Raw genomic sequence first — 25,086 nt, 5'->3', positions numbered from 1 at the left:
GCAGTTCAACTTGTTCAGGGACACACAACGACAGACCCCTTCCCAGATCTCCCAGGTCTCCACAGTGTTACCTGCTGCCAGCACCTGCTGGAGCCTGTGAAGGACTCCTGATCACAGTTTACAGAATACATTCTTTATTAATATAATAGAAAATTGTGGCATGTTAAAGTTCAAACATTGATGGTGATAGTATTTGGCTGCAAAAATATATTCAAAGCAATAAGCAGACCAGATCTAATCACCAGTAAAAGTTAGGTCCAGATAATAAATCAGCATGCATGAAGTGCATTTCTTACCCAGTGGGCATTCCCATGGGAAAGAAGACATGTTCACCCTGTTGACTGATCCCAGAAATTATGATGGAGTTTTCTTTTATTTCTCCCCATTTTAACTTACTTTTATACCAGTTTTGCCTTTAAGGAGAGCTTGAGTGACTCATCATGCATCATGTTCACTGGGATGTGGTTGCACTTGGGAAGTGGGTAATCCCATTCAGGGAGTATCATCTGCATTTCACCCTATAATTTCTCTACTGTTATTACTTCTGCTAGAATGTGAATACGACTTCCATGTTTTCTCTGATTTTAGCCCCAGTCATTTTCCTACACCTCCCCTGATGCAATATAAAGACATTTACTCCATCCTTTCACTTGAGACATGGCAGAGGAGACTGAACCTACCTGGCTATAACCTCCTTTCAGGGAGTTGTAGAGAGTGATAAGATCTCCCCTGAGCCTTCTTTTTCTCCACACAAAAGAACCCAAACTGCCTCTGCACCTCCTTATAAGACATACTTTCTAGACCCTTCCCCAGCTCTGTTGCCCTTCTCTGGTCTCCTTCCCTCACTCCAGCACCTCAATAGCCTTCCTAAACTGAGGGGCTCCAAACTAGACACAGCACTGGAGCTGTGGCCTCAGCAGGGCCCAGCACAGGGGGACAATCCCTGCCCTGGCCCTGCTGGCCACAGCATTGCTGATCCAGGCCAGGATGCCATTGGCCTTCTTGGCCCCCTGGGCACAGCCTGGCTCATGTCCAGCTGCTGTCACCAGCACCCCCAGCTCCTTTCCAGCCACTCTGCCCCAGCCTGTGGAGCTGCCTGGGGCTGTTGTGACCCAAGGGCAGGGCCTGGCACTGGGCCTTGTGGAACCTCACACCATTGGCCTCAGCCATGATCCAGCCTGCCCAGATCCCTCTGCAGAGGATCTGCAGCAGATCAACAATCTGACCCAATTGGGTGTCATCTGGAAATTGATTGAGGGTACACTCCATCCCCTTGTCCAGATGATCAATAGCAGTAATAAACATGACTGATCACAGCACTGAACCCCTGGGGAGCACCTCCAGTGCCTGGCTTCCAACTGGATTTATTTCTATTGACCACCATAAAATCTTTTCTGCTAAGGCCGATGTGAGTGTATTTTTTATTCCTTACTGAAATAACAACCCTTCAAATTTACCTTTATTTAGGGCCTATTAGTGATTTCTCTGTGGATGTGACAGCCTGGTCAGAGAGCCAGAAAATGGGATTAATTTTCTCACAGTGGACTTGAGAGACTTTTTAGGGGGTTGTAGAGAAACAATGATAGCTTGTTAGTATAAACAACCTGCAGGTGGTGTTTTCCTGCTCTGTTTTTCTGTTCTTCTCAAGGACTGCTTGTGAGAAAGACGTTTTTGTTAATTAGCCAATCAAGTAGAATGTGTCAAACCTATCTATAAAAGAAGAGAATTTTCATATTGAAGCTGCTGTTGTGCAAACCAGCCTTCTGGTGAATTTGTGTCATTTCTTGCTCAATGGTGAAAATTTGTCTATCTGGACAGGTAAGCAATCACTGAATTTAAATTTGTATTTTAACCAAGAGACCCAAAAATGTGATAAAAATGTCTTCTGTCCTTTTTGCAAATCTAATTCCAGGCAACTGAGATAAATGGCTTCCATGTATTTCCACTAGATTTGAAAGACTCATCACATACCCTAAATTTTGAGCCCCCAGTGCTGTTATTGTCATGGTGGTCTAAAATGATAAGAGAGTCAGCGTTCATAAATGTAGCAACTAAGATTTAGAAGAAAGGAAACTTAACATCAACTTATAATTTTTGGGACATGAAAAATCTTTCTCAACTGCTTCTTCAGGACATAATGAGGACAGTTGCATGCCCAAAAGCACACATTTGTCTCCAAAGTAGCATTACTTTGATAGAAGTTTTTACCTCTTCCTTCCTTCCAAGGTGGTTTTACACCTGGTTTATTTTTTTAAAGATTATTATCCAAAAGGTATCAATCAGTAAGAATTTTTTTTGTTTCTATTAGGTGTGAAAGTATTTGAATCTCAGCTAGAACAGAACAGAATCTGCCAGAATCTGTTCTGAAGCAAAAGACAGGGAGCTGCCCCCACATGATAATACAAAGTAAATCACAGAATCAAAGAATAGCCTGAGCTGGAAGGTCCCCATACTGATCATTGAAGTCAAACACCTGGCCCTGCACAGGGTAACTCCAAGAATCACACCATGTACCTGATAGTATTATCCAAGTCTTATATGGGATAGAGTGCTGGATTGAAATGTTGATATGCCATTCCATAAAGGTACAGCTGAGATGTATGGGAGTATGAAGAGTGTTATGTTGAAAACAGATTATGCCTTACTATTCCATTCCATTCCATTGCTGAGCTAGCCTGTCTTTAAATTCATAAAGGTTTGTACTAGCTGGGTGTCTCAGTGGGTGTCAAGGAGATGAGGGTTCAACAGTGACCTGTTACACATATGCACAAGCAGGGTCTCCTTAAACATGGTGGCTTTCCAGGGCCAAATACAAGTATGGTGTATGCCTTCTTGGTCTGAAGGCAGTCCCAAATATTGGGATGCTTCTTCAACCATGCAGAAATCTCAGGCTCTGCTCAAGGAACCTGATTTTGCTGTCATGTGAATCACTATGAGAAGAGGGCAAATCTGTCCCTGGAAAGGGAAACCTTGAGATTTATATGAGCTGACTCCAGTCAGAGTAGCTGCAGAGTAGCTGTGAGTGAGCATTATAACTGAATGACAGTTTGCAGCTGTAATGGATGATCCCATGTGCCTTGTACTGCCCAGACCCTGTTACTCACATAATTGTTAAAACTGTAATAGGCTCCTTTATATATAAAGTGGAGGTTGGTGTCTGGAGCAAGAGTGGGAGGTCACAGTGCAGGCTGAACCCCAGTGCTCTCTACCTCCTTGCCAATGCATGAAAACTGCCAGATACATTTAATTGATGTTTTACTAAGTGAAATGTATTATATTTGATACTTCTACCAATGCATACTTGCAATATTTTTCCTATCAATATAAATGTTTCTTGGAAACATCTGTGGTTGCTGTAAATAGAACGAATACACCAGATATAGCAGACTAAGGCAGAGTCTAAGTATGTGATGCTTTTGCTGTAAACTTTGCTGAAAACTAAAATGTGTACTTTTTTGTGACTAAATAAAAAAGAAAAATGTGAGATCTTCACTAGTATTGCAATCAAAGTACTGGAAACATTTTAGTGGTACTCGAATCTGGCAGGGATTAGCAAATATTCTATACAAGTTTCCTGCATTAATAGACTGGCTGCTGTCCAAACTGAGGCTCTTCTGTTAAAATAGACACTGTTTTAAGGAGATTACTCAGCAAATTCTTAATTTTTAATAATTAAATTCTAATAATGAAATAAACAGTGTAGTCAAGAGACACCCTCCCAAATCTTTGCAATGTTCATGCAACAATAGCAGACAAGAATGTATGAGGAAAAATTACATTCACAGACACCAGCAATAACTAAACCGGGTTCCTTAATATACAGTTTTTTCAGCAGGAATTTATATTTTGTGTGTTGGCTACTAAGAGAGCTCCAACTTTTCCCCTAATAAAGGGAAAATCTGGAAGAGTTGTGTTGTTTATGAAACATAGATTTGACTTTGTCTCCTAGACTGAAAATTTATTGCATTATTTGGAAAGGGACTGCACAGAGGTGGAGGAGGAAAGCAAGGAAAGAAAAAGGACAAAAAGAGATTCAGAGGCAGACATTATTCAAAACCACAGTCAAGGACACAGCAATAGTAGGTTAGATATTAATAGGCTGCTGGATAACTTCATTGCTTCAAAATGCCGGTTAAGAAATCACATATTATTCTTGCCAGAAGTTACTTCCCACAAAGAATGTTTTCCTGAAACTTTTTCCTTACTTTATAATCACTGAAATAAGAAGAAATGAAAATAAAGAAGCAGGAACCTTCTCTTGTTGAGGTAGCTGGCAATATCTCCAAAACCAAAAAGTTAAATTCTCAGGAACCTGAATTTTTCAGAATAAAGTCCCCTAGCCAAAACCCCAATCTCAATGGTTCTTGTATTTTTCACACTTTAAACCCCTAATAACGTGTTAAAGAATCACTTCAAATTAGATGAAAGATAATAGTGCTCAGTTGTATTGTGAGTTTTAAAAAGTGCTAGAGGGAATAATTTTCTATAAAGACAGATAAATTTCTGTATATCTTACATTAGACAATTGCTTGTTTTCTCCCTCATTAGCAAAGCCCTATTTTGATATATAGATCAAATTATTGCCTGTCCACCTTTAAGTAAATCCTCCTCTTAAATCTGAGAGATAAAAAGTGAACTAATTGCAAACACATCCATGATAGATTTTAAAAGCTGGTGTTTGTTCTGAAAGTCATACTGCCAGGGCTAAAGTCATTACTAGAAAACTAGATACTTTGGCATGTATTTGTAAGAGACATTACTAAATCAAAACAGCTCTGGCCAAACTTGGACACTGCATTAAATGACTTCTTGATGTACTCAAGTTGGCATAAGAAGGAATTATTTTGGCTGGTTCCAGCATTAGCTGGGGGAAATGAAAACTGTATGCAAAAAGCAAAAATTTCTGCCCTTGCAGTCAGAGATGCTGTCTCAACTCTTCTCTCTCTGCTCCTCTCCCCAGGCAAAGCTGCCAAATATCAGAGGGAGCACATCGGGTTGCAGTGATCTTTCCACAAAGGGAACGAGCTGGTAAGTGTTAGGAATGCGTTGTTGTGGGGTAAGGTGTGTTACCATGCAGATGGAAAGGGAGCTGTGGGGTGCCAGGGCGTGCAGCAGTGAAGAAAGCGGCCAAGATGGGCCACGGACAGGGAAGAAGTAGATCAGTGACAATCTGGTTCCAAAGCAGGCTGGCTGGAGTCAGGCAAATCTGCAGGTCAGAGTGGAGTCTGCCCAGTTTACAGGAACTGCTGTCAAAACGGTGCCAGACAGGCAACTTTCTCTGATGGCACCAGCATTCTTTTCCCCATGCGGAGCAGCAGCTGGAATGGGACACAGGATGGGACAGCCAGGTTTGGGGGCAGCACAGCTCCTGGAGAAGTGGCTGGGGGGTGCCTTTCACACATCTGCTCACGCAGCCCAGCTGCCAGGAGTGCCTCCAAATCATTCACAGAGTTGGTCTGAGCTCTTTAAAGAGAAGCAGGATGAGACTGCATGGCCTGAACAAACAGTGCTACCACAGATTCTTGTCTCTTTAGCATAAAAGTTTAAATAGGAAGAAAAAATAATTTCTTTCCCCATTTACTTTGTTTTAGCAATCAATAAGGGAAATAGACCTGACATATAAGACAAGCCACAGTTTTCTATCTCCGAAACACACTCCAACAAGCCATAAAAGCCTGATACAAAGGAATGGATTTGGATCCCCGATTATGTCCCAAAGAATTAAAAGCAAAATACAATTTTTTCTACATCTCTATGTTATCCCCAATGCCTTGCACAATAGAAAACTATGAAATGCTAAATGCCAAACTTGGTCAATCAATAAGCTTAGTCCAAGTGACATCAACATAAATGAGGTACAGATAGGACTTAACTAAGTCTATCCTACCTGAATGCCAAGAACAACATACCCTTGCATAAATGGGGCATATGCAGAATTCCTTTAAAATAATAGAATACTCCAGTGATTCAGAAACATTAAATTCCTTGAAAATGTTGATGTAGAACAGAGAACGTACTGGAAATCAATACCCTCACAAATGTATATTGGAAGAACAGAGCTGTAAGTCCAGGGACATGGTTTACTGATGTACTTGGCAGTTCTACATTAATGATTGGACCCAGTGATCTTAAAGATGATTCCCAAAGTAAATTATTCTATGCTGTTCTAATTATTTTCACCACAACTGTCTCAAAACAGCTCTAATGTGCTGAGAACATCTGCAGCCAGAGACATGGAGAAGTCAATAGAGTCTTGACACTAACACTTCTGCCAGAGATGAGTGATGGAAGAAGTGAGGAAGCCCAGTAAATTGGAGGGAGTTCATATATTTCCAGTTTGGAATAAACTGGAGCTTTTAATCTTTATGAGTAACTGGTTGTTGGCAACAGGTTTAAAGCTGATGGGTCAAGAGTGCCCCAGGATCAGATCTCACATGCAAGTGCAATCTCATTAAAACAGCTCAGCAGACCCAATGTGTGTCAGATTGTTCCTACAGGGCAAGAATAAAGGCAGTAATTCCTTGGCTCTTCTTTAATGTCTTCAGCACTAATGAAATCCTGCCTGTGGTAGACAAACCAGCTCAGCTGAGCAAAGAGCTATCACAGTCCCTGTGAAACTGCTGAAGTGTTTGTGGCTGGCAAGCCTAGCTAGCATAACATCTGGTATGAGAAAGAATCCATCACATAAGCAAAGATGAGGCATGTCACTGCTCAGAGACAGATGGGATCCATTTCCCCACAGACTGTGAAAGCTCTTTTTCAACAGCATTTGATTGAGATCACTTAACTGGCAGTGCATCAGACAGGATAAATGGCGACCTAGCCCCAGTCTGCCACTCCATCCCTGCTGCCAGCTCAGCAGGTGAAGATGCAGCAGGACCACTCTAAGGAGGAAGGGCAGGTGTGGGCACATGCATCCAGCTTGCAGAGCTGTGGAGCAATGTGTCAGTAGGCTGCAGGGCTGCTCTCTCCCCCTCCATCCAGACACAGAGCAGGATGCTGCTGACTCAGGGATCCACAAGCAGCTTTGCATGGCTTAGCTGGTGTTTGTATTCTAAATCTCTCTGTTTTGCATCTGTTTTGCCCACACAGCAAGGCAGCAATAAATAACCATAGTAAAAATGATGAGCCATCAATCCATCCTGTTCCCATGTTCCACAAGGTGGAACAGGAGAAAGAGCCTGGTGTGAGGGCGTGATCACAGACATGGAATTGGCTTGGCAAGGGCACCAGTGTGCACTGAGGCTATCCCAGTGGTGGGGAGGGGTCACTGGGTAATGACACTGCTCCCACAGTACACCAAATTAGTCAAAGATCAAACAAAGCCCTGATGTTCCCTCTAATTCATACTCATTTAAAGGATGTTTCTGTGTGGTTTTGGAAACTAAGGCAATGAGCTGAATTTTGAGGAAGAACATTCTAAAATGACTCTTTTAAAGGACTTTATTGGTCAGGTTTTTATAATAGCACCCAGAAGAGTAATTAATACAGAACTAAATAGAGATTATTCAAAAAGAAGTTTGGCCAGGAATCAAAAAAGACTATCAGTTAACATTAAAAAAAGGCAGATTTATGTAATTGTTAGCATGGCTTGTGCAATGCTCCAAACAAATGAATAGAAGTCAGAATACAGCTGCCTTTTAAATCCATGCCCCAGATAGGAGACAGACACAGGGGATTTAGTGATTTGATCATGCAGAATAATAGTCAGCTTTTGGCAATTGGATGAAATGTTGTTGATTATGTGTACTATTTGTTGAATGTTTGAGGTGTCCAGGGAGGGAAGAGTTTCCATGTAATTTAAATATGTATTGAATTTGTATTGGAGAAAATATCTAAGAGAAACAGGACCAGCAAAGAGCACAAACAGAAAATCACCCTGATGAGGAATCTGGGCTTTCCATTTCAGAGCAGATTAAAAGTATTTGTGCTCTATCAATTGAGAGTCTACAGAGGAAGATTTTAAAAGATGTGGAACACAGATTTGTTTCCCTGGAGCCACCCTTATCATACAAAAGGTCTGCAAGCACATTTGGTGTGTAACTCCAGAAACAATACCCCATTACATAAACCCAGATGTGCAGTGCAGTGGTACCTTTTCCAAGGCAGCACTGTTCATCTTGGATAATCCACTGCTACATATCTGAATATCTCTGGAGATTTGATTGCTATTTGTGGCTACTCCAAGGTACAGCAGCTGCCAAAAGCACATAGGAAGGCTGCTATAGCAGAGGCCCCCGTAGAATCCACACACTCAGGCATCCTCCACTGTGGAGAGGGATGCTGTGTGAGGAGGGGCGGCAAGGCAGGGGAGAGTTCTTGTGTGTGCTACACCACTGCCACTGCAGCATCTCCATAGCAGCAGTGGGGCGGTGCACAGCTGCCTGAAACCAAAGTTGGAAACCTGGGCAGAAAAGAGTGAGACAATGCTTGAGCACTAAATGAAAAACAGAAGGAACTGGGGCATCTCCAAGGAGTTTGTCTCAATTAATGTAAGGAATTAGGATATTGCATATCTTCACTTAGAATTATGTGTTAATTGCAATAACCAGTGTCCATAACAATAGGCTGCCAGGTGAGATAACACAGATGCAAGAATGAGTGTGCTTTGAATCACTCCTCACAAGTACAATCTGATAACAGAGTCAGTGAAATCCTAATTTCAGATTACTTTTGGTTACCAGGATGGAGTTTGTTCTCTTCACAGTAGCTTGTATGGGGCTGTACTTCGGATTTGTGCTGAAAAGAGTGATGGTAACACAGAGATGTTGTAGTTATTGCTGAGCAGTGCTTACATAGTATTGAGGCCTTTTCTGTGTCCCACCAGTGAGGATGCTCGGGGAGGGAGGGGCATAAGAAGTTGAGAGGGACACAGCCAGGGCAGATGTCCACAAATTACTACAGGGATGTCCCATTCCGTATGGTGGCATGCTCAGCATATAAAGCTGGAGGAAGAAGGAGGAAAGGAGTGAGAAGTTCAGAGTGGTGGTGTTTGTTTCCCAAGTCACCACCGTGTATGTTGGAGCCTTGCTGTCCTGGGGGTGAATGGACACATTCCTGCCCATGGGAAGCAGTGAATTAATTGTGCAGCTTTTGCTTTCCCTGTTAAACTGTCTGTATCTTAACCCATGAGTTAATTCAGTTTTACTCTTCCTGTCCTCCCACCCATCCTACTTGTGAGGAGAGTGAGTGAAGGGCTGGGTGGGGCTGAGTTACCAGCTGGGGGTCACACGTGGCACCCTTCACAAGGACTATTTCTGAAGGGGAGACAATAGGGTAAGGCTTTATGACACTTCTTTGCCTGTCAAAATGTTACTGAGATTGAATCACAAGGCCGAGATTCTACAGTGGATGAATCCAAAGGATTTCACACCGAAGAAAGATAAGTCACACTCTGGTGAAGCCCCACATGGAAACCCTCATTATTTTGGATGAATAGAGCTTTACACCGTGTCTCCAATTGAGCAGCTGCTTATGAAGAATTTTACTGCTCCCTGCCACATGTGTAATAATGACAAGATACCTATGCTTTCATCTGGCATTGGTTTCCCATTCTGATTTCCCTTCTTTTCACCTGTAAGTGGAATTTCCCTTCCAACAGGAAATCAGCAGAAAACCTCTCAGCAGCTGGAAAAAATAACAAAATAAGAGGACTAGAAAATTTGAATGTATGGAAGAATAAAATCTCCTTGTACCTGTTTACAAAAACTGACCTTGCACCAGTCTTCAGATCCCATTTCTGCAGCTTAAGTAAGGCATGGATAGTACAACAACAGCCATACAAAGTATGAAATTCTAGTTCAGAAAAGCTTTTCATATTTTGTAGTATGACTTTATTTTAAGCTGGATAACAGCCAAAAAATTCTGTTTTCTTCTGAATAAAATTCCAAAGCATTTTCCAGGCTGTTTGGTTTCAATATAATATACTTTATTGAAAGCTGTTCCAAAACACAAAAAAGTTACATTTTTTCCATTTTTAAACAGTTCCTGTTTCCTATGTTCTCTTTATAAATCATTTTGTTGCAATTGTACATTTCAGAGTGATGTTATTCCATTAAGTCTCTCCAGCAAGCTATAAGCAGATCTTCTACCTCTCTTCTCATGGCTCCAGATTACCCCAAAATGTAGTTCTCTGCATTTGAGATGGGGGGGGGGGGGGTGGAAGGGAGGGAAGGTGGGGGAGAAAGTATTAATTAATGGAATAATTTTAGTATTCTGGATGGCTGAAATAGAAACATTTGTATTTCTACAAAGAAGCTGCTGCCTTGACAGCCCTGGAGGCAGGAAGATGAGAACTGCTATTGAATGCTCCCAGTTTGGCTCAGCACATCCAGTCTCCAACCAGAAATAAAGGAGCAAATCCCCACAGGGTGCCGGGGTTTTCAGACCCTCTCCATGCCACAGCAGACAGCAGTTGCATAGGCACTGAGGGGTGATGCTGAGCAGTGTGCAGCTGGTAGGAATTATTTAAGGGCCCTTTAGTAAGTTAGACTAATGATTCAGATGAATTCACTCACAGTGGTTGGTGTAGCTGGAGGGCCAGAACAAGATTTTCTCCACTGGAGTGGGAATCCCAGGCCAGCAACCAGCTAAAATGGGACGGTGCTTTACGGAGGGTTCCTGTCAGAGGGCTCACAGGGGCAAGCAGAGAGGCTTGAACAGGCAGGTTTGACAGGACTGGCACCCATGATGATAATACCTGTTGCTAGGACAATGCTGGCAGATTTCCACTTGCCAGTGTGGTTAGATCTGTGGGTGTTTCGCCATTCACACCTTCGACGTTTGTCTTGCATTGGTGGAAGAATAGAAAATAACTTCATCCCTGAAAGTATTTCAAACAAATAAAACAGCTGCCCATAAAGCCAGAGTAGGAGCATCCCATTTCTAATCAAGATGTGCCTTGCCTTTAGATAGGGAATGCTGTAAATGACTAAAGAGCACAAGTGCCTTACCACCTCCTGTTCCCAGCAGCACAGCTGGCTGATTGCTGGGTGCAAATGCTTTGTTACAGAACATCTCCTGCAGTACCACGATAACTGTGTAATCTGCTTAGAGAGTTCAGTGATCTCATACAGGATTTTAGATGGGCTGGGCTGTAGGAAGACTGTGACCCAGCTAAGTGTTTACTTTAGCCTGTTTGATGGATTGCATGTTCCTGTGAGGTAATCCAGTTAGAGTACAATCCAGCTGGCTCAAATCTTTCCCTACTAATTAATTCAGTTAATATGTAAAACGGGCAAGGTGAGATGGAGTAGTGCTAGGAAAAAAAAACCAAACAGGAAAAATGGGGTCCAACACCAGTGAAAACAGAACTAGATAAATAACACTCACTCACTGACAGGTTTTATTCTGTTTGTAGAACTCACTTGCTTTTACAAAATTGCCTAAGCAATAAATAAATGTTTTTTCTGAGAACTTGGACTTTGGCAGGAAAGGGCACCATCTTGTAAATGGAACGAAATTAGTCAGTTTTTATTGTTTGCTCCCAGAGAGCAGCCAGGCTGCACTGGCTGGCAGGAAGCCCAGGAGCCAGTCCCATTTTCACTCTGTGCAGCCGGGCTTGCCCACCCCTAGCAGGGCACATAGGAGTGTTGCACTGTGGCCCATACCATCATGCTGCTGCTTGACCCTGAATGACTTCTTGTTTCCCCCATTGGGCTCCAAATCAAAGGTAAGAATCATTTCACATCGTTATTTGTCCTAAAGAAAGACCCATGCTGAGAAGAAGAAAATTTTCAAAAACATAGTATCAACCTTTGCTTTGGAAGCCCACCCCTTTTCAAATCTAGGCTCACTACCTCAGACAAACAATTCCACAACATGTCATGCTGAGCTGGAAGCTGCCTGAAATTACTGCACTGAAATCACTGAGAATAAAATGTACCTGAAATTCCATCACTCCCCAGGGCTTAGGTGTTTGCTCCAAGATTCATTTGTAATGCTGCAGCTGCTAAAGAACAAGAACTCTTCAGAGGTAAAGCAGTTAAGGCAGAATTCATTTTTTATGTGGAGAGAGTTTGCTCCTAGGCAGCATATGGGTTGAAAACCAGACCTTGACTTAGAAAGGTTTGCCCCTCCAACAATGAATTCAGTAGGAGATAAAAGAAATTGTTCTGGCATTCTCATTCTTGAGCTTATTCAATTTTTTCCATTTGAAAATAAGCTATTTAAAAAATCAAATTAAATATATACCAATATGTTATACATTGGACACAGGACCCAAAGGAATTCTAAGTTTGACAATGACACATAAATGGAGGGCAAAGAAGCCCTGCAGAGAGATCTCAACAATTAGAGGAATTAGCCATTACCAACCATATGAAGTTCAATAGGGAAAAGTGCCAGATTCTGCACCTGTGATGGGGCAGCCCTGGATGTACAGACAGGCTGGGGAACGAGAGGCTGGGCAGCAGTGCCATGGAAAGGGCTCTGGGGCTCTGGTCCACGGCAAGCTGAACATGAGCCAGCAGTGCCCTGGCAGCCAGGAGGGCCAAGCGTGTCCTGGGGGCATCAGGGACAGCATCAGCAGCCAGGCAAGGGAGGGGATTGTCCTGCTCTGCTCTGCCCTGGGGCAGCCTCACCTCCAGGGCTGGGGGCACTGCTGGGTGCCACAATGTAAAAAAGATATTTTAACTATTAGAAAGAGCCCAAAGGAGGGCAACAAAGATGGAGAAGGGCCTTGAGGGGAAACCGCAGGAGGAGCAGGTGAGGTCACTTGGTCTGCTCAGCCTGGAGGAGACCTCACTGCAATTACAGGTTCCTGGGGAAAAGGGGGAAAGGAGGGGAAAAGGAGGGCCAGGCCCTGATCTCTTATCTGTGTGCCTGGTGACAGAAGCCAAAGGAATGGCCTGAAGTTGTGTTGGGAGGTTTAGGCTGGGTATCAGGAAAAGGTTCTTCACCCAGAGGGTGTTTGGGTACTGGAACAGGTTCCCCAGGGAAATGGTCACAGCACCAAGCCAGACAGAGCTCAAGAAACATTTGGACAATGCTCTCAGGCACAGGTGTGACTCTTGGGATGCTCTGTGTAGGGCCCGGACTCAATGATCCTTGAGGGTTCCTTCCAACTCAGCACACTCTGCAATTTTAGGACATTTTAGTTAATGAGAAATAAGGACAGCATAGTCTGCTTCTGCACTTAGTTGAGAACTGATGCATGTCTTCAACAAAGCAGCCACAGTCCCTACTCAGTCACTTCTCCTACTGACTTCCAAAACCAGAATCCTGCAATATCCTGCTGATATTGTCATCAGAAGCAAAATATAAGCACATGAGCCTGATCCTGTTATGCAGGTCTCCAGCTGGACCTGCTGACACTTCCTGCACCCTTGATCAGGAAACCTGGCAGAATGGGCTGGGGGAAAGAAGAGACAGATGGCCACCTGGGACTAGTACATCCTTACGTGCAGCTTGTGTGATCCACAGGAACTTTGAGGCTCCCGGAAAAATGAGCTTTATCATCAAGTAGGAGTTATAAGAACTGGTCAATATACAAGTGAGAGAGGGTATAGTCTACTAGTAATTGTTTTTGAGAGGTGTACTTCAAAAATCTCAATCTTTATTATGCCAGTTACAGTATGGATCACAAAATGATGCAGCAGAGCTACGTGATGAGGGGTTAACATGATTTGATAAGCCTGAATCCGAAACATACTTTTAAGGGTAATAGATACTAAGAAAGCATTTGCTGGAGGGACAGTAACACAAGCCACATAATTTTTCTCCTGTAGACTCCACATTCATTGCCATTTCCACAAAAATGGGCAAACAAACAAAACCGTATTTTATGCTAATGTTTGACCTGAAATCAGAAGAGCTAGTCCCACATTATGCCTTGCAAAGCACCTTTTGCACCCAAACAACCCCTAATCTTCTCAAATTTATTAAAGTCCTTATTCAAAAATATATTCAAGAAAACATTAAGTTTATCAAGTTAGGAAAAAAAGAAGGCTTCTGTAGTCTGATCATTTTCGTTAAGGAAGAATCACTGACCATTGCCTTTCTATTAATCTGTGCAAAACCAAAAGAAAAAAGAAGGATTTTTTAAGCATTTTGTAATTTGCAATAAATTTTCAGTTTCCTTTAAATGCTAGAAACGCCTTTTAACACCAAAGCAATGAATAAGTAAAACTCACTCTAAGTCAAGTAATTGCAAAAATGTGAGTTCAGGTACTCATCCTTTGCCTGCAAAGAAGGGACTTGTTGCCAGGGCCTAGCAACACAAGGTCTGATCCAATTAATACCTCTAATATACCTAATAATTTATTTTTCAAGTGTTAATAAAGGTGTTCTGTTTTCTGGAGCCTAGATTCACTGCGGATTAAGATTACTGCATCCTGCTGTTTAAACTTCCTACCCCAGCCCCTCTGAATCCGCCTTCCCTCTATCACAGCTCCTGGCACAGCCCTACTGCTCTGTGCAGAGCAAATTACACAACTGCAGCACCACTGCCAGCTCAACACTCTAGATTTAACCTGCCAAACATACCTGGCAGTGGAGAGAAAACAGCTGTGATTAAATTCATGCCATCACTCTCCTCATCCTGCCTCGCTTTCCCCCTTAAATTGTCTCTGCACCAAAGATGACAAAATATTGGCAAGTATTAGACAGCTGGCATGCATAACCCATCCAATTTATTTTGCAGTCTGATTCTGCATTTCTCCAGGACCAAAATGAAGATAGAACCATGATGTATGTTAAACCCACGCTGTCCCCACCTAACCACAGTGACGTGTGCCTTGGCTCCTGTCAGCAGCATGGGCACCTGGGGCTGAAGGGGTGGCTTTCCTTTGGACATGTGTCAGAGCATGTCACCACACCTCCACTGCCTTGGTTACCCACAAAAATGGGCTCAGATTTGAACAGGCCATAATCATATCGCCTACTCTGCCTTGTGCCCTTCCAACTTCTGGGCCTATTCTGTCAAATAACTTCAGAGGAGAAAAAAAGACCTTCAGCTCTTTCTTACAGGCTTCTATAGAGCCATGTACAAGGTTGGAGCATCTCAGCACTGCTGCACTATGAGCAGTGCTAACTAATTACTATTAGCCTATTACTAACTAATAGGCTCAGAACATGGCCATGAACAAAACAGCAGTGTGATTTTGGAAACACTGTCAACAAGGAAAAACCACAAATAATCAAGCTTAACATTTTCCTGCTGCAAGGCATTTATTCACATCTCAAAAATGTCAGGGTTTTGAATCCATAATACAAAATGCTTTGCCCTTGACAGCCAAGCTGAGAAGGCTGTCCTTTCAGCTTAACCATGTGGGAGTGAGAGAGACAGAGGTCTTCAGTGGTCCCATCACTCTCCTCCATGGTTTGTGTTTTAAGGAGAGATGGAGAGAGAGCCAAATAGAGCTGAGAGGATTGTTCCAAGATCTATAGTCTCCAGAGGCTAGTTGAGAAAAACTGAAACAGCACAGCCAGCATCATAAGACTTTACATCTACCACATTTTTTCCGTTTTCTGAATTCACATGTTGTTCAATAAGCTCCCCACTAAGAATTTTAGCAAGGGAATACAGGACGTCCTAATGGTAAATATATAAGCTGTGAATGCAACAAAAAAAAAATAAAAGTCATATTTTACTACAATACATATAAAATAAGTTTGATGCTCAAATTTTGCAGCCCTCAAGCATAGTTTTTAACATAAGAAGCAATGAAATAGGTACCTATAAAGACTCTGAACTGGAAACCTCCCTTGTAACTATTCCTTTTAATTGGAAATAGGTTTGCTAGAAATAATATTAAATGTCAAAAAGAATGAAAAGCAGGGACCCAAGAAGTCTGAAATTAATAAATCTCTGCTAAATAGCAACTAAATCCATACGGTAGCATTGCTAAGATGTAGCCTACTGTAAGATATTTTTGCTTTTCTAGTAATATGTTCTAATGCCTGCAGAGTGAGAATTGTGCTATTTACTCACAAAGTTGTTTACTATACACCATAACAATTCTTATGATTATGGAAAATATTTGATTGCATCTGACAAGATTTTAATTTATTACAATACTTGGTAAAACTTTAAGATTCAACATAGCTGAGTTACTTCAATGTGAATATGAGAAAAAGTTATTTATAGAGCTTCAAAGATTTAAAAGACTTCAAAAGAATATCTGGAGTTCAAGAAGTAAGAAAGTAGAGCAAAAAGATGAAAATTTGAGTATATGATTAAGTATAGGAATTCTATCATTCAGAAAAACAACCTTGCAAAAAAATTAAAAGATCAATCTAAAATGCAACATAGTTAATATCAAAGTCATATTACTAGTTCATAATTAAGGAAAGAATACTGGCATACTCAGTAAGTTCACATTCAGCCAGGCAATAGCAGGATGCTATGTTACTTCCCTTTAGTAACAGCCTCATTACTCTCTTCACCGGTTAATTACATTAAAACCCTCCCATCTTTCATAATGTTTTTACATAAGAAGCCAAGTTTAAAGATAGACTTGGCTATCTTTAGACATCTAAAGATAGGCATTTTTTTTTGTAAAAGCAGTTTTTATTTTCTGTTCTAGTTCTGGGTAAGGTTTGACCTATCACGTCAATTATATGGCCTTTCCATTACTGAAGGAACTGTTAACCCCTTGTTTTTCTCCTCAGTCCTATTTACTAAACCTTCATGAATAATAGATGTTAAGCAAAAAAATAAGAGTTCATGCGTGTGACTAACTTGGCTGAAAACACCCATATAGTAATCTCACTAAAAATACTGAAAGGTTTAGGTAATTGCAGAGTTAGCTTGAGGTCCCGAACTAAAAAGTTAGTCATAGATTTATGAAAATACTCCACCACCCCTAGGGAAAACACAGAAAAAGCACATGATTTTTATTTAAAATACTTTCTATCCCTGCCTTTTTCCTACACAGGACTACAATGTTTTTGCCATCAGGACAAGTCTTCCTAGTTCCTATAGCTTGTATTTTTTCCTGAATATAATTTCTGATTTCCCTTGTGACCATCTCTCTGGACCTGGCAGCTCCTGTTCTTTTGTGTCAATCATTCCAATGTCAAACATTATAACCACTGCAGTTCTTCAGTTTATGACCTTCACTTATGACGTGAGGGGCAGCCTCAAGTCGGCTTCAGTCCCCCAGCTATAATTCATTAAAACATGTGCTCACATGTTAAAGCCTTCAAAATCTTCTGGATATTTTACTGGAGAAAATTTGGCTAAGAGTAGTAGCGGTAAAACTAGCTGCTGTTTTGAGATACAAGGGCTGCCCTTTTACCTTGAAACTTTCACAAGTTGCCCCTTTCACTTTTGGACAGGAGTTTTTGCTGCTGGCCATGGAAGCAGAGCTCGAGCTGGGGCAAGGAAGCCCCACAGGGTGGTTGGCACCACCTGTCACAGGAGGGAAGATGTGGCTTCTTCTACACTGAGGTTGAAAATGGAAGTCACAGTCAGCAATTCTGTCACAAGGACAGAGGGTGAGAGAGAGAATGCCCATGAGAATTTATGGCTAACACCGATGCAGTGTTTGTGTATTTTATATATGCAATTTTCATAAGCACAACTAAATTGGGTGTTTTTCCACTTAGGCCTCTACCAGGTTTATATATAAGACACAAAAATCCTTGCAAATCTCTGCAATAGGTTAAAAATACTGCAGATTGACTTTGTTGACATTATGTCCTGTGAGCAACACCTGAGACTAGAAGGCACCTCTGGCAATTGTCCTGTCCAGCCCCTTGCTCTAGACAAGGTCACAGGCTGTCCAGGGCCCTGTTCCAACAGGCTTTGAGTACCTCCAAAGGTGGAGACTCCACAACATCTCAGTAACTTGTTATAGTGTTTAATCACCTTCAGGTTAAAAGAGTCCTGTTTCCTGTATTTAGATGCAAATTCACGCAGTTTAATTCCTGCCTGTTACCTCTTGTCTTTCACTGAGCTTCACTGAGAAGAGCCAGGAATCCAGCTCCTTGATTCCCCCATCAGTTTTTTATCCACATTCATAAAATCCCTCTTGAGTATTCTCTTCTCCAAGCTCAACAGGCTTAGCTCTGTCAACCTTGCCTAGTTCATCACAAGTTCTAGTTCTTTAATCACCTTCAAGGCCCTTTGCTGGACTCCCTCCTGCCTCTCCCAAGCTCAGGAGCCCTAGGGTGCACACAGCAATCCAGATGTGACCTCCTACCCAACTCTGGGCTACAGCAAGAACTGTATTCTTCAAATCCAGCCCCAGTTCTCATGAAGAGGTCAGTCTGAATGGAAGGATTTTGTGTTATTAAACTGATTTTAAGTATCAGAGCTGCAAAAACAAACCACATAAGCCCTTGGACGTTGTTACAAGATGAGTCAAAGGCTGTGCCTCTCAGCCAGATGCAGGAGGGCCAGGCGTCAGTCTGAGGCTGCTGGCGGGGCTGACTCTGCTGATCAGCCGCTGGCTCGCAGCTCTGCACAGGCTCCTCCTGCCGGCTCCCTCCACAGCAGGGCTTGCACAGGACCAGGGAGGTGGCTGACCACAAGGTCCACTCCCAAAGGACAAGTGAAATGGGGCTCAAGAGACACCAAGCAACTTTGTTAGCTCTTCAGCAGGGAACTCTATTGTTCAAGAACCGCTGGCATTGCATTTCAGACCACTGCTGGAATATTTGTTCACATCCAGTCTTTGCCAGTTTCAGTTTGGAAGCAGAGGGGAAGCTTAAAAACAGCCAAAGTGATGTTACAAAATCTGATATGAGCTATCCAACACACCTGACAAAAAAGAGTAAAGAAGATTATGCTTCTTAGTCTAGACATGGTTGTCATAACTCACATCTAGTATCTTACCATCTACTCAAGGAGATTAAATTTTAATTAATTGCTAATTGCTAGTGACTGGTTTATAACTGATAATATTTATTCTCAAAGGAAAATTAAAATTAGATTTATCATTATGCCTTTATGTATGCATTTACCCACATGTTTAGGATAAAATCATCTAGACCTGAGATATTTTTGGAGCAATGTGTCTTAAGAATGTATGACAGGTATGGCATATAGCTTCTAAAAGACACTTCAGCCAGGTCCTGGTTTTTCAAGATGGTTTTTGATACTGAAAGGCTGTACTCAAAATAATGCTGTTGTAACTCCTTCCACAAGACATAATATTTGCAAAATCCGTTTTCTGATTATGCTTTCAGACAGTAGCTAAGTTTTGGTCCTTCACACCCCATGCCCTGTAGAAAACAATTGTTTTCTACCATTGCATTTAGAAAGACTGAAAGAAATGTTAATAGCATCAGGACTCTGAAAAAACAGCAGGTATGAAGTGAATTAAACAGGGAACATTCTGGTGAACATGAATGTTGGTGAGGAAGGGAAGTGAGAAACCTTCTTCCTGATCCCTGCAGGGAGGGAGGGGATATTTTTGTAACTAAAACCACCGGTTTACAGAACTGTCATTTCTTTTAAGCCAAGTGCTGTATGAGTCAACAATTTGAAGGCTCAAGTTTCAAAGACTACCACTGTTAGCAAGTTCCTTATCCAAAGGGGCAGTGATTTTGAATCTTCAAAGACTCAGAACAGAGATTCAACACAGAGAAACTTTTTGTGGCATTTCAAAGAAAGTTTAAGACCTCACTATGTTGTAAATGCATGTAGAAAAAACAGGAAGGGCAGTGCTTCCCAACTTGGCAGTTTTCAAGATAACAAGTACATTCTAAGTGGAGATTGCCATGAATAAACATCTTTCCTACATCTAGAGAAGCAACTGCTTACAGCCCAGCCTGGTCCAGCAGCCAGTAGATAGATTGAATCAATCTTTCTCTCTGTATTGTACCTCTACCCTTTCAGAGGAGACAGCAGTACACCTGCTTTAATACCTGATGTATTTAAAGTTCCTGCTTTAAATACATCCCATCCAAGGAGCAATCACTGAGGACACATTGATATCATCCTGTGGATAGCCAGCCAAAACAATTCACACATCAAACAGTCCTCTCAAAACCATGGCATCTTAATCATCTCCAATCAAAGGGCCATGAAGAGGAGGAGGCATGGGCGTCCTTCCAACAAAGAGAAAGGTCACTCTGTGAGTCTGTGACTGCAGCATCACTTGGCCAGCAAGGACCAGGAATGTGAGTGGGTCCAGCTATCAGAGGTTCAGTTTTCATTCAGAAGGAAAGTTCTCTGAATTGTTTGCATTCACAAGCAACATTATTTTAGAAAACATAGAATCATGGGATATTAGGAGTTGGAAGGGACCTCAAATTATCAACTAGCTCCAACTTCCCCTGTCACAGGGGACCCTTCCCATCAGACCACATTGCTCAACTCCTCCTCCAGGCTGGCCTTGTCTCTGCAAGGGATGAGGCATCCACAACTTCTCTGGGTAACCCATTCGAGTGACTCACTACCCTCACAGTAAAGAATTTATTCCTGTATTTAGCTTAAATTTCCCCACTTTCAGTTTGTGTCCATTTCTCCATGTTCTATCCTCAAATGACCTAAATCCCAAGGCAATAATCACCACATGGTGTTAAAAAAGAACAGTCCGCTGGCTCAGGGATCTGAGCAAACACATACATTTGCAATGAAACTTTGCATTAGATGTACCCAGGCAGTAAAAAACCTCTGATGATTTCATTTGCAACAGGACACAGACACCCACAACAAGCACATACACAAATTTTATAACCAGAAAATCTGAAGAGCAACAAATGCCAAGGAAATAGAGAATTTGAGACAAATTTCTATGAACCAGTAATGAAGGAGATTTAGGAAATAGCAATAGGAAATGAAAAATAAAGATGAAGAGGTACAGTGAAAATGAAGAGAGTTTGCAAGAATGAGAGCTGAAATCCTGCCTTGCCTGCAGGCCAGAGGACTTAGGTCATTGACTCCAGCTGAGCCAAGGAGTTTATTGAAGGAGCACTGTTAGGAGTCCAGGAAAGGTTTGATGTAAAACTGAAAGACTTAGTGTGTTAAAAGCCCCAAGGAGAGAAAAAGTATTTTAAGACAGAGCAAAGTTCAGCTGTGCTGAGGTTTTTAGGACTAAGAATATAAAAAACTATTACTGACTTCATCTCTATAATCTGCGGACACACCAGAGGGAGCTGAGAAAGAAGATCCCTGGAGCCTTTTGTTTTCCTGGGAACAACACCCAGCCATTGTGTGCTAACCTGGAATGAAGAGTTGGGGAAGGCTGTGACTTGTGAATTTCTGAAGAGCAGGCTGGTGGTTACAAAGGGGTGCACTGGGGGATTAGACCAAGGGTAAAACTGAAGTGTGCTCCTGTGAGTAACACCACTGGCCCTGGGGAAGGGCTGGAGTGTCGTCAACAGCTGTGGCCAATGCTCTTGATTTATGGATGATGGAGAGCACTGGCACATTTTTGTGCAGCCACCAATCTGCAGAGGAAGGAGAGAAATTTCAGAAGGATTTTATGCCGAGTAATAAATGTCTTTAACAGATTTATGAGCAACAACAAAAATCAAATAAAATCACTGGAAAGCCTGGGTAACATGGCAAACTTGAAAAGTTTCTCATGTGAGCATTTTATATATTTCTTTCAGTGTAACAATTTCTGCTGAAACTTTGACCTCTATTTTGCTATTTCTCAGAAAAAGATGAGGTTTTTTCACTATTTTGCAAATCAGCCAACAAGGATTTTTAAAACATTTTGAAAGTATTTTTCCTTTCCTTTCCTTTCCTTTCCTTTCCTTTCCTTTCCTTTCCTTTCCTTTCCTTTCCTTTCCTTTCCTTTCCTTTCCTTTCCTTTCCTTTCCTTTCCTTTCCTTTCCTTTCCTTTCCTTTCCTTTCCTTTCCTTTCCTTTCCTTTCCTTTCCTTTCCTTTCCTTTCCTTTCCTTTCCTTTCCTTTCCTTTCCTTTCCTTTCCTTTCCTTTCCTTTCCTTTCCTTTCCTTTTTCTTCTTTGTTAGCAAGGAGAAAAGAAAAATCTAATAATCTACCTGAATTGTGTGGAGTAAGATAACATCAGAAGGAAGATAATCATTCATCATATTCCTACAATCCTAAAAAGAGACAAAACATGTAAAAAGGTCAGTGACTTACAAGAAGATGCCAGTGAGAAACATGTTTGAGCAATAGGAAGATTTGACCAGAAAAGAAATTAGTTCAAATTATTACATTGATATAATAAGAAGATAATAATTAAAATTACAGCAACAACAGAAAAACTTCTCTATAATAAAACAAATTATTTACCAGCCATACACATTATGGCTTTTGTTAGATTCACATACTGTTTGTGATATAATTTTTTACTTCAAACATTTTGTGACACAAAACAAATCTTGTGCTACTTATCAGACAGATTACATGTACTCTAATTCTTTTTGTAATTCTCATGTCACAATTTTACAACAGATTCTTTTGTACTCTATTGATCACAGTATCTCTGATGCATTTTGGAAATTTTTTTTCATTTTATGAAGTTAATGTGGTTTTGCTTTAAGTAAAAAAGTGGGGGGTTTATGACATCTATAAAACATTTTCCCTTCTGTTTAACATAAAGTTTTACTGGAAGTTGCACTGAAGGAAAAGTTTTCCAAGCTAAGATAGGTGGCTGGCATATGATCTATACATAAATTGATGTAGAAAGATTGTTCCTTCTGTGAAAGGCGCAGCTCAAAGAATTTTAAGAGTTTCAGGAAATCTCAGAACTTTATAAAGAACCTGCTATAAACCTTTTGACATCTGACAGGACTAAAAATAGCATTTTCCCTTTTCTGCCTGTACTCTACCTTTTGTTCTTGGAGCCTCCTCTGTGCAGACTTTGTCAGAGGAGCCCACCCAGAGGTGTTTTGGTAGGCAGCACTGGGGGAACCCTAAAGCTGCAGCCAGGCTAGGACTTGGGACAGACTAATCTGGAACTGAGTTTGAAAGAAGGCTTGGAGGAAAAGAGAGCTGAGTGGCGCAGCCTTGCTCGGGAGGGGCTGCAGAATGACAGTCTGTGCGATCCAGGAACTACGGGTTTGGGTTAAGTGAGAGTTAAACAAATTGTGTGAAAAATGCACACTGGACCAAGTTTGGGGCAGGGATAGGCACATTGGAGCATTGTTCATCTCTTATCACAATCTTCTTTCTAGCTCTTGGAAGCACAGCAACCTCAAAAAGAGATTCTGTCATACTTCCAATTATTAACAGTTAATTTAAAAGCATTAGAATATTCAGAATGCTACATTGTTATTGCAATCCCAATGTGCAAATATAATCACAGTAACACCACCAATATAGAGACATCTTGTCTCCAAAAGCACTAACAATTGTATATTAAAACAAGAGGCTTTTAAATCCAGCATGAGAGTTGAAAACAAGTATCCCCACCGCTACTCCCCCTCTTCCCACACACGGTCACAGTGCAATGCCCATCCTTTTTTTCTTCCTGCTCTTGCTCTAATGACCTCCAGCAGTTTGCTGGCTTTCTAATAAACTGCACGGAGCCAATCCTGGGTCTTAAGGAGGCCTGCTTGTTCCGTGGATATCCCTCAGGCGTGGCACTGCCTTGCTGTGACCCAAAAAGGCCTTTACCACGGCTGCAGTGGATCCTGGGCTACCCCAGCTGAGCATGCCCAGGTCTCAAAGCACGCTTTGCTTTCTCTTCATGGTTTTATCTGAACCTATGAAGTTTGCTAAAACTGGGCAAAGAGAGCAGCCAGATGCCCTGCTGCTCAGCCACACCCTCTTAATGAAAGCTACCACATATTGCACACACATAAAACCAGTTATGATATTTCGTTTTTTTCTGTTTATCCTAAAGTGTGGTGTATTTCCAGTATGCCAAGTCCCAAAAAATATTACATGGATAGAACCAAGCAACCCTGACAGCAAACTCAAACCAAGAAAAAATAAAAGTAACAACAACAGCAAAACCAAAACAAACAAAACAAAAAAAGCCATGCACTTACTACTCTGAGAATATTTTTGAAAGTAATGGTCACATCATACTGAGTTCTTGGTCATAATATTCGAAGAAGGATACTTACACAGCCATCCTGAGAACTAAATCATTATGGAAAAATTAAGGACTTCATAGAGTCCATAAATTTATTTTAAAGACATTAGACCCGTTGTGACCTCTCTGATGTCAGTCCCTGGTGTACAGGGTCCCTCCCTGTACTCCCCAGGATGCAACTGCACATTTATCTACTCAATCTAATTAAACACATGTAAAAGCAGTGTTGCAGAGCCTGCATTTAGTCTGTATTTACACACAGCTCACAAACCTTTCCTTGTGCTTCCTGGCTGTTTGAGGCTATGGGCAGCAGGACTGATGTTGCAGGTTGAGGGTTAGGGAAGGGCTTGTTGCAACCTCCCTGATCCTAACCCAGGGCTCTGGCACTCCTTGAAACTTTCCACAAGCTGATTAACCCTTCCAAAGGGGTTTATTTTTTTTTTTTTCTTAAACTGGCAAATGACCTTAAACTATGTTTCAGGCATAAGTTGCTTTATTAGCACTGGTTTTTATTCTCCCTTCATCTTAAATATCTTACTGTAAACCTTTTGAGTTTAGATATTGCATCAGCAGTGGGTAAATAGAGCAGCTCTTTGGCAGTGGCAGGGGACCAGGATGAGGTCAGATTTGTACAGTAACAAAAACTGACAGAATTTAGGAGATGATTTAACAGTGGCAACCGTATAACCACTGATGGAGACTGACTGCATGCAAAGGCAGCTGTACCATAAGAGTCAGGACATTCATTTTCTTGCTTTTTGGCATACCCATGCTTTAGCTCTTTATGTACCACCATTTCTACAGGAGATTATTTCAGAGCAAATGCTCTGACTGGAACTAACCACGTGAGTGATGCTGCCCCATTCAGGACTTAACTGAAAAGTACTTTCTACTGTAAGGGTGATGCGAAATCTGACTTCAAATTGTCCTCTACCCAGATACACACCATGAAAAGAATTCTACAGTTTAAGTCTTGTCTTTATTTTTCTCTGGGTGGTTCTGCTTTGGCTACTTTTTAGCATCCAGCTCAAGCTATACCATTCACAGTTTCAGTAAAAACCCACTGTGGCTCAGAGTCATTTGCATCCCCTACCTCTGCTGGCCCAACAGGCAAGCACAGTGCTGACATTGCACTTTGCACTTCCCAGCAGCCTTGTGATTTCAGTTTTATTTTTTCC

At 41.6% G+C, this 25,086-nt stretch overlaps 1 protein-coding gene across 2 annotated transcripts in view; it reads left to right on the top strand.

The window, feature by feature from the left end:
* SNX18 (sorting nexin 18) overlaps positions 1-25,086 on the top strand; it is a 98,286-nt gene that overhangs the window by 36,276 nt on the left and 36,924 nt on the right. For both annotated transcript variants that reach the window (XM_058043442.1, XM_058043443.1), the window contains exon 2: positions 4,961-5,028. In XM_058043442.1, coding sequence (XP_057899425.1) covers positions 4,961-5,004 — 44 coding nt within the window. In that variant the 3' untranslated portion in view covers positions 5,005-5,028. The remainder of the gene's footprint in view (positions 1-4,960; positions 5,029-25,086) is intronic.

This window comes from Melospiza georgiana, chromosome Z (genome assembly GCF_028018845.1).
Source record: "Melospiza georgiana isolate bMelGeo1 chromosome Z, bMelGeo1.pri, whole genome shotgun sequence".
Lineage (NCBI taxonomy): Eukaryota > Metazoa > Chordata > Aves > Passeriformes > Passerellidae > Melospiza > Melospiza georgiana.
This window is presented reverse-complemented; position numbering and strand designations above follow the sequence as displayed.